At 36.4% G+C, this 9,937-nt stretch overlaps 1 protein-coding gene across 1 annotated transcript in view; it reads right to left on the bottom strand.

Moving 5' to 3' along the window:
- Window positions 1-202: 202 nt before the first annotated feature.
- The window catches only part of ZBTB41 (zinc finger and BTB domain containing 41), a 62,264-nt gene continuing 52,529 nt past the window's right edge, over window positions 203-9,937 (bottom strand). The window contains exons 9-10 of the mRNA XM_006892103.1: window positions 9,059-9,147; window positions 203-876 (exon numbers count right to left, since the gene is read on the bottom strand). Of these exons, the coding sequence (XP_006892165.1) occupies window positions 221-876; window positions 9,059-9,147 (745 nt within the window). The 3' untranslated portion in view covers window positions 203-220. The remainder of the gene's footprint in view (window positions 877-9,058; window positions 9,148-9,937) is intronic.

The raw sequence follows: 9,937 nt of genomic DNA, 5'->3' as shown, positions 1-9,937 counted from the left end.
CCCGATAATATTCACTTTGAATAGTATGCCTCAAAATATGTCCAAAATTTCATTTGTTCAATACACATACTATTCTTCTTGATTTGAAACTCTTCTGAGGATGTGAGAAGCTAGATAAAATTAAAAAAATAATAGCAGCCCTACTAATTTAAAAGCCATCAGCTCTAGGCTAACATTCACACATAACCATCCCAAAAGTCCATGGAATGTTCGTATTTTCTCATGAGTGATGATCGTTATTAGAAATGTTTTGCACAGAAGTAGTGTGATCAAGTCCCAGTAATGTTCCAAGATAGGACTGTTCTCTAGGATCGAGCATTTGTTCAGGTCGGACAGGATGAACTATATTTGCAGGCTGAGGTGTAAGAGTGTACTTTTCCAAGAAAGCTAAATCAGGGGCTCGTGGGTAGTCTGTTGATTGTGGCTGGGGTGGAAGAATCTCATGAGAAGATGGTGGGAGTGTGGTTGTGTGACGCACTAAATCATTCTGCGTGTCTGGCATCTGAACTGGAACCAAGGTTACTGGAACGCATACTTCAGTGGACACGTTTTGTAATAGAGTCTTGGCTTCTGATTGATAAACTTTGGTCTGGTCCATGTATTGTTTTGTTTCCGCTTGAAATATTTTATCATCAGATGAGTACTCTACTGGCAATGGCACAAGTTTTTCCTCAGAGGTACCGAGAGGATCGTCAGGAGATTTTATGCCATGAACATGGTCAATATGGTATTTCAGCTTGTCTTTCCGCTTAAATGTTGCATTACAGTGCTGACAGTTGAAAGGTCTTGCATCAGAATGAATGACCAGGTGTTTGGTTAAAGTCTTCTTAATCCTAAAAGATTGATTGCAAATTTGACACTTGTATGGTTTCTCACCTATATTAAAAAAAAAAATGAACAAAGCTTGAGAAAAAAAGTTAAATCAAGTGTAAAACACACTCATTCTAACAAAATCTCCATATGAACACATGCAAGTTTTGATGAGTAATGATCTATAAAGAAAATAAGCTTAAAACTTCAGGAAGATCTAAGGTTGGAATTCTGCCTATTAATACTTACTAGACAAACCATAGGTAGCCTACTATTAAGTCTAGTTTCCTCCTGCCTATAACAGATTGAATGAGAACATGAAGTAACAGTGTTTAGTCATATACTTGGCATATGCTCATTATCACAGCCTAATAGAAAGGAGCTGTGCTGACATCTCAAAAGATACATGGTTTTAATCCACCAATTGGTCCATGGGAGAAAAATCAGCAATCTCTTCTGTGATTAAACGGCCTCTGAAAACCCACTGGAGGGTCAGCTATGAGTTGGTTCCAAAACGACCAGTACCTAACAATAACATACTGTTGTTAGTTGTTTGGGTTTTTTCTCCACTAGCTAATATACAAAATCCTAACACAAATTCGAACAAATTCTTTCAATTTCCCTCAGCCCCCACCTCTCTCCTGGCCCATCAAATTGTACAACCCAATGATTAATCCCCTTTTCCCCCTGTACATCCAATCCATAGCCCTCTGCTTACTGCCTCTCCCACCCCTCGTGGATCGTTATACTTATTCAACAATAACGGTCTTATACAATATTTATACTTGTGGGGCTGAGTTAGTTCACGTATAATGCTCTCCAGTCCCTCCCAAGTTAGGTAATAGTTTACAAAGTATTGCTCCTGCGTGCCACATAGTATTCCATTGTGTGAATGCACCATAATTTCTCAATCCATTCGTCTGTGGTTGGACATTTGGGCTGTTTCCATGTTCTTGCGAAAGTGAATAATGCTGCTATGAACACTGGTGTACAAATCTCAAGTTTGTGCCTCAGTTGATTCAGGCCTACACTCACGGTGATTCCAGAAGCAAGAGATTTTTCTCCTGGTATTTTTTTGTTGGTTTGCATACAATCATTCATATACATTGTATTTTATACAATTAATTACTATTGATCTATGCCTATTATCACTCTGTCTTTTCAAGTCCCCATAATAACTGGGGTAATGAGGGGAGGTGTGTCAGTGAGACTGGGTCAGGACAGAGCAGGCTTCAGAGCTACTATACACAGGGAGCTATCAGGCGCAGGCAACTGAACGGCACAAAACAACATTCCTCACCCACACACACACACACACTCACTAACCTGTGCTATCTTAACTGTTTCCTCCTTTCACTTTTCCTGTCCCTTCTCCTTTCCCCTTTTGAAAAATTATATACATCTTGCTCAGTTATCCTCCTGTTTTCACAATAATACTCTTAAGTAGTACTTGTCCTTATGAGATTAAGTTACTTCACTAAGCATAAAGAGTGTGGGATGTTTAAGTAGTAAATTCTCTGCGTGAACATGGGCAAATATGGAGTCATAATAATAATACTCTAAGCGGCTAAAAACTGGAAAACAGTAAATTGATAAAGAAAATGAATTTAAGTTTAAAATGCTCCCTGGTCCAGTCCCATCTCATGACTGACTGCAGATCAGACAGTGGCGATCCACAGGGTTTTCAATGGCTGATTTTTGAAAGTAGACTGCCAAGCCTTACTTCCTAGTTCAATTTAGTGTGAAACTTGTGCTGAAACCTATTCAGCATCATAACAACAGAAAAGAAGTTTCCACTGACAGACGAGTAGGGAGGCTGTACACCAGGCGTAATAAGAGAGAAAGGGAACATAGATAAATACAATGTAAGAGCATTTGGTGACAGCAAAAAAAATTGATGTCTTTTGAGTTGCGGTGATAGAGGAGAGTACTGAATATCCCATAGACTGTCAAAAGAACAAACAGTGATGTCTTAGAGAAGGTGGACACAGAATGCTCCGTGGAGGCAGGGACAAAGAAGCTTCTTATTGCATACTTTGGACATGTTGCTCGGAGATGTTATTCCTTGGGAAAGGACATCATGCTTGGAAAGATGGAGTGCTGTGAATGAGAGGGAGACTCTCGACCAGGTGGGGTGACACAGTGATTACTGCAAGGGTTCAATTGTGTCAGAAATTGTAAGTTTGGCACAGGATAGGACAGGATTCAGATCTGTTGTTCATAGGGTCAATATGAGTTGTACATGACTCGATGGCACCTAACAAGAACAACAGCATGGATATCTTCATATAGATGGAAAAGAATTCCTCATGGAAAAATGGTAGTGCAAGAAAGAACAAAAATAGTAAAGGGTAGATTACACAGCTAAATTTAAATATTGGTTATTTGAAACAAAAATAACAATGTCTTAGATTTTTAAAAAATAGCTGTAGAATTAAAAATTACAGAATGAATAAAAGGAAAGAAAAAAATAGAGCATTATAGGAACTCTGGTGGACTACTAACCAAAAAATGGCAGTTCAAACTCACCAGCTAATCTGTAGGAAAAAGATCAGGTAGTTTGCTTCTGTAGAGATTTAAAACCGGAGAAACCTAAAGGACAAATTCTATTCTGTCCTTCAGAGTTACTATGAATTGGAATAAAATCAAATGCAGTGTGCTGGGTTTTGGTTCATAAGGTCTCAACAATGTCTACAAAGTGATGAAGAACTAATTTAACAGACTAATTCTGTAAACAGAACACAAAAAGAAGCTAACGGCAAAGAAAAAATGATGATACATACATGTCATTTAAAATTAAGAACACATGCTCAAGTGAAAAGGAAAGCCAGAGATTAGAAGATGGCCTAGTGGTAAGAAGTTGTGCTGCCAATCCAAAGACTCATGGTTCAAATACACCAGGTGATTCACAGAAGAAAGAGGGGCAGTCTTCTCCCACGTGATTTATAGCCTCTGAGGATACCCATCGGAGGGTTGGCAATGAGTTAGTACCAACTCAATGGGACATAACACAGCTATCGCTGGAAAATCACAAGCTGATTTAAAAATGAGCAAAAGTGAATATTAAAATGGCCAATAAGCATATAGAAACATGCTCCAACATTGATACTTAACCACAGGTGCAAAGTAAAACCACTTTGAGATAGTGACACATATCCAATTAAATGGCTTAAAGTAAAAATAAAGTAAAAAGACTAAGAGAGGTGAAAATGTGGAGAACCGATATTCTCAGACACTACTGGCAGAAGTGTAAATTGGGACAATTACTCTGGAGAACTGCTTAGTTAAGTTTCCAAAGAAAAACACATATATGGTCTAGGAGTCAGCAATCTCAGACCCAGGTATATAAACAAAATATGCAAAAGCACATTTTTATGAAAAGACACAGAAAAGTATGTTTAGGGTAGCTTTACTCCTAATAGACTACAATAGACATATAAATCAAGTGTCTTCCCATCAAGGCAGAATGAGTGAATAAATTGTGGTATATCACATGAAAAAAAAAGGAACACTACTATATGCAAAGAACAAGAGTAAATCTTTAGAACATAAAACTGAATGAAAATAAGTGAGACACACAAAAAAGTACATACTATATGATTCCATTTATATGATGATGAAACTTAAAAAACTAATTTTTAATGCTGTAAGTCAAAATAGTGATTATTTGTGAAGGGGAATTACTGACTAGAAAGGTCCATAGAGGATGTTTTTTCTGGAGAACTTGGATAATGTTTTCTATCTGAATCTAATACCTGAATGTATTATATATAAAAATTCACTGACTTGTTCACTAGAAAAACACCAAAACCGAAACCAACTCAATAAAATAATTCAGTGCAGCTAGAATTCAATACCAAATTTGTCAGCTGCATTTTAATTTAACTGAATGTATTATTACTTTTGGAAAGGGGAAGAGTCCGTGAAAAAGAGAAAGACCTTCAACAAAATGGATTGACACAGTGACTGCAGCAATAGGTTCAAGTGTGTCAAAGAGTAGGAGAGGATTCACGTCTGTTGTTCACAGGGTTACTATGGGTCATGTTCGACTCAACAGCACTTAACAGCAACAGTATGTTCCAACAAGAGAACTGCTGAAGAATATATGCAATCACTCTAAGGACTATAGTTGCAAAACACAAAATGGATGAGAGTAAGTAATTTGTAGAAAATCATTTCTTTAAATAAATGGTTTTTAAAAAGAAAAGTTGTTGTTGCTGTTAATTGCTGTCAAGACAAGCATGACTCATAGCGACCCTATGAACAAACGGCCTGAAGTATTTCTATACTATTGTCATTTATTAAAGTTCATAGAATTTCCAGAGGCATGTTGTTTAGGAAGTAGATGTCACTCCTGCTTACAAACTTGTATAACTGGAACCTCCACCAAACACTGTCCACTATAGGTAACCATTATGCCATCTGACACCCCAATGGCACCAGATTCAGCATCACAGCAACCCCAGGTTACCTCAGTACAGCATATTGACAGAAGAGTACTGTATTACTTAGAAGAATGTTTCTCCAAAATATAGTAACAACCAACTCTTAAATATCTCTTAAATATAAGGGCTCTCCCCAAGGTCTTGTTGACTCTAAACATGAGGCTAGGATGAAAAACAACAAATATAGTATGTTTTTGTTATGTGCCATTGAGTCGCCTGCGACCTTTAGCAATCCTATGTACAATAGCTCTGAATCCTTGCTGTCTTGAGCATCTCACTAATTCTGACACACCTACCCCCATTGCCTCAGTTCATGTTATTAATCCACTCAACTGGAGTCTTCCTCTCCGGTCTTGTCCCTCACCCTTCGGAGCAAGATGTCCTTCTCCAAGGACCAGTCTCTCATGACCATGTGCCCAAAGTAGGTGAGACGGAGCTTCAAAATCTTTGCCTCCAAAGAGAGACTTGGTTTTGTTTTCTTGGCAGTCCATGGTACGTTCAAGACTGTTCTCCAGCACCACAACTCGAAGGCATCTATTCTTCGTCTGTAATCCTTAGTCATTGTCTAGCTCTCTGAAGCAAAACAGGTAATTCAGAAGACCATGGCCTGGATTAGGCACACCTTTGTCTCTAGACTGACATCGTTGTTCTTCAGCACTTTGGAGACATCCCTGACAGCAGATTTTCCCAGTGTAATTTGTCTTTTGATATCCTGACTGCTGGTGTTAAAGAGTGTTGATTGTGGAGCCAAGCAAGCTGTTAATTGCTCACAACCTCAATCTCTTTTCCATCTATCACGGTGCTGCCAATAGACCCAGTAGTGAGAATCTCTTCTTGTTAATGTTGAGCTTCAATCCTTATTAAAGACTACAATCCTTGACCTTCTACAGCAAGCCCTTCAGGTCTTTCCCAGTTTCAGCAAGCAAGGTTGCATCATGTGCATATCATAGATTGTTGATAAAGTTTTCCTCCAATCTTGATGCCACACTCCTCCTAATAAAGCCCTGCTCCCTGAATGATCTGTTCTGCAAATTGAAAAGGTATGGGAACAGGATGCGTTCCTGACACACTCTTTTCCTGATTTTGAACCATGCATTGTTTCCTTGCTCTGTTCTGAGAACTGTATCCTGGTCCAAGAATAGGTTTTGCATAAGCACAATCTTCTGGGATTCCCATTTTCCTTATGGTTAGCCACAATTTGTTGTAATCCACAGAGTCAAATGCTTTTGCATAGTCAATGAAACACAGCTAGGCATTCTTCTGGTACTCTTTGCTTTCTACCAAGATCCATCTGACATTGGCAATAATGTCTCTAATGCCACGGCCTCTTCTAAACCCAGCTGGTCTTTGTTGTAGTTTTCTGTCAATGTAACATTCCAGTTATTAATTCATAATATAAACATGTAAGAACCTATTGTTCAGAAGCCCTGAGATAGGTATTGAAGCAATTAAATAATGAGTTATTGCTGTCATCCAAAAGGGTGACAGTTCCAATCCTCCAGCTGCTCCAAGGGAAAAAGATGGGTAATCTCCTCCCTTGCAATTTACAGCCTCTAAAAACCTGCTTGAGGGTTAGCTATGAATTACTTCCAACTTGGTGGTACGTAACATTTAAACAACACAACTTAATCAAAATTTATATCAATCCATTATACTTGCTCTGGAGAAAAAAAAATAAATGAGTGAATAAAAGGAAACTTGTATATAAAGTCCAGTTAGGAGGTTTCTAAAGAACAAGAATATAGAAATCTAGAAAATGTATACTAAATGCATTCAAATATGATAAACAGTCTGGAGAAGATTATTCTGGTCACCAGAGACATACACTAATACCAGAATAAGGATGGCTCACTGTTGTTGTTATGTGCCCTCGAGTCACCCGTGATTCATAGTGATGCTATATGTACAACAGCTCTGAAAACTGTCCTGTCCTGAGCCAGTCTCACAGACTCTGATACATCTTCCCCCGTTGCGTGTGTTACTGTATCAATCAATCTCATCCAGGATCTTCCTCTCTTGTTCAGTCCCTCCACCCTTCCGAGTGTGATGTCCCTCTCCAAGGACTGGTCCTTCCTGTCTACATGCCCAAAGTATGTGAGTCTGAGCTTCAAAATCTTAACCTCCAAGGAGAAAGTTGGTTTCACCATCTCCAAGACAGATCTATTTGTTTTCTTGGGGGTCCACAGTATGTATGTTCAAGACTCTTCTCCAGAACCACAACTCAAAGGCATCAATTTTTCTGTCATCTTTAGTCACTGTCCAGCTCTCTAGCCCACAGTATTACCACTTAATTTTATTCTATATCTACATTTACCAATTATTCATTTAAATATGAATTGGGTAATTCTGTTTCCTTGTTACAAAAAGATAAGGCACTGGCCAATAGATATTAATATATTTCAAACTTAATAATTAATCAGCTGATATTCTGGCCACTCTCTTTCAGATGGTTATTATGAAGAAATTCTCACACTACACCACTCAATTCACAGATAAAATTGAACTTATGTACTTAAAAATATCAAGGGTGAACTTGGAAGCATAGTGATTAGTTCTTGGAATGGTCACTCTGTCAAGTCATATATCACTATTGACCATTTTAGACAGTATGTGGTGACTACAGACCAGATGTCAAAATCAGCTTGCTGCCTGATAACACGCCAAGTTCATTTGACTATGTACTGTGTATGGTTGCTTTCATATAACAGCAAATCTAAGTAAATACTTGTGACAGAGACTGGTCAGCAAAGCCTTAAATTATATCGTGTTTAAGAGAAAAAGGTTTGCTGACATCAGCTTTAAATTATTTCTACCTGGCATTTCAAAAGAACTATAATACTGATCTTATTCTAGAAAGAAGTTAATGTCTTCAATTTTCAATGGGCAAAAGACTTATTTCTAATTCTAAATACTAGTGATACATTCAGAGATGAAAATTCTATATTGTCAATGGTTACAAACTAATTGCTGTAAGTCAGTTTTTTCAAAACTTATACTACAGTTATTAGGCCAGAAAAGCAGCATTGACAAAACCCAAAACAACATAAAACAAAGCTACCATAAGTGTATATATGGGTCTATTCTTTTTAAAAAATAAGAAAAAGCGGGGATAGGAGGAAAAGGAAGGGGAGGAAAGTAAGCACAATTTTTTTTAGTAAGCACACTTTTTAAACTGTTCATTTACACATGAACATAAGAAAAACTAAGAAAGGAATCCAACATCAACTATGTTTTAGAATACAGTAACATTCCCAAAAGAAAAAATTTAGGAAATGAATTCTGGAAAGCAAAATAAGAATTTAACCATAATTACCTATAAATCACCAAGGATCATATAATAAAGAAAACTGTATGGTAAACAGAAATATGATATCAAATCTTAATTATTCTTTTGGGTACAGGTGGGCATTGATCAATGGTGATTAATTTTATAAAACACAATGTATGGGAATGATACTATGAAATACAATGTGAATAGTGGAAAACACAATGTATACAAGCTTTGTAAGCAAATCAATATAAAATAAAAATAATTCATTAAAAAAGTAAAGAAAAAAAACCCCAAAATCAAACAGCTAAGAAAGTCTGTGAAGTTATATTAAAAAAGCAACATAGATAAAGAAGAATCAGAGCATATTTAATAAAGAGGGAGATGAGAACTGAAGTCGAGTAAATTTAATAAAAAGTACTGAAGCATTTTTAATAGAGAATATTGTTCATATAAGTAGAAACAATGAAATCTAAATTTACTCCAATGACAAATAAAAACATATATAAATTTGTATAAATATATTAAGTCTTACCTGAATGAGTACGAAAATGCATTTCCAGACTTGATTTACCTTTAAAAATTTTCTTGCAAACATCACATTGATGAAATGTTGCTTTGTATCTAAAAAGTAAATTAAAAGGTTTAACTTTTTTTGTAAGGCTTCACTTTTTAAAACACAATTATTATAGGTCATTCAATAAAAATAACATAACTTTATAAATAATCTTCAAATTAATACTGCACAGACTTCAGAAGGAACATATAAATGTTCCTTAACAAGTTGACGCACACTTTTAAATTGACGACCCTGCTTAGAAACACATTTTTTCACTATAGCCATCATTTGTAGCAACGTGTTAAGTACTTTTAAAAATTTCTGGTCTGCTGTTTCAGTTATAATCAGAAACAACAAACCAGTTGCCACCAAGTAGATTTTTACTCATTTGATCTCCATGAATGTCAGAATAGAAGTGCACCCCATAGATTTTTTTCTTCCTCCTGGCAGATTTTTTTCAGAGGTAGACTAGTAGGGTTTTTTCCCAATGTACTTTGTATTGACTCGAATTATCAACTTTTGAGTTAGTGGCTGTGCATGTTAATTATTTGCAACCTTCAAGGACAAATCTATAAATAGGGCCTCAGATACATAACTGTTTTAACTCACTGAACATTTTCTATATTATTTGCTATTAAAGCTATCAAAACCAAAATAATAGGGACAGAAAACAGATAATCGAAGGGCTTGAAGGGGAATGGTAGAAATATTGGAGGTGTTGGAATTACATAATTTCATGATTGTGACAGTGACTATATGACTGCATTTGTCAAAACCTATGCCACTATCCACTAAAATTTGTGAATTTCACTACAAAAAATATTTTAATTTATTTTAAATATTTCTATTTGCTTT

Source organism: Elephantulus edwardii, unplaced genomic scaffold, assembly GCF_000299155.1.
Source record: "Elephantulus edwardii isolate Elephantulus edwardi_28Jun2011 unplaced genomic scaffold, EleEdw1.0 scaffold00110, whole genome shotgun sequence".
Taxonomy (NCBI): domain Eukaryota; kingdom Metazoa; phylum Chordata; class Mammalia; order Macroscelidea; family Macroscelididae; genus Elephantulus; species Elephantulus edwardii.
The sequence above is the reverse complement of the archived record's forward strand: the minus strand, read 5'-3'. Positions and strand labels throughout refer to the sequence as shown.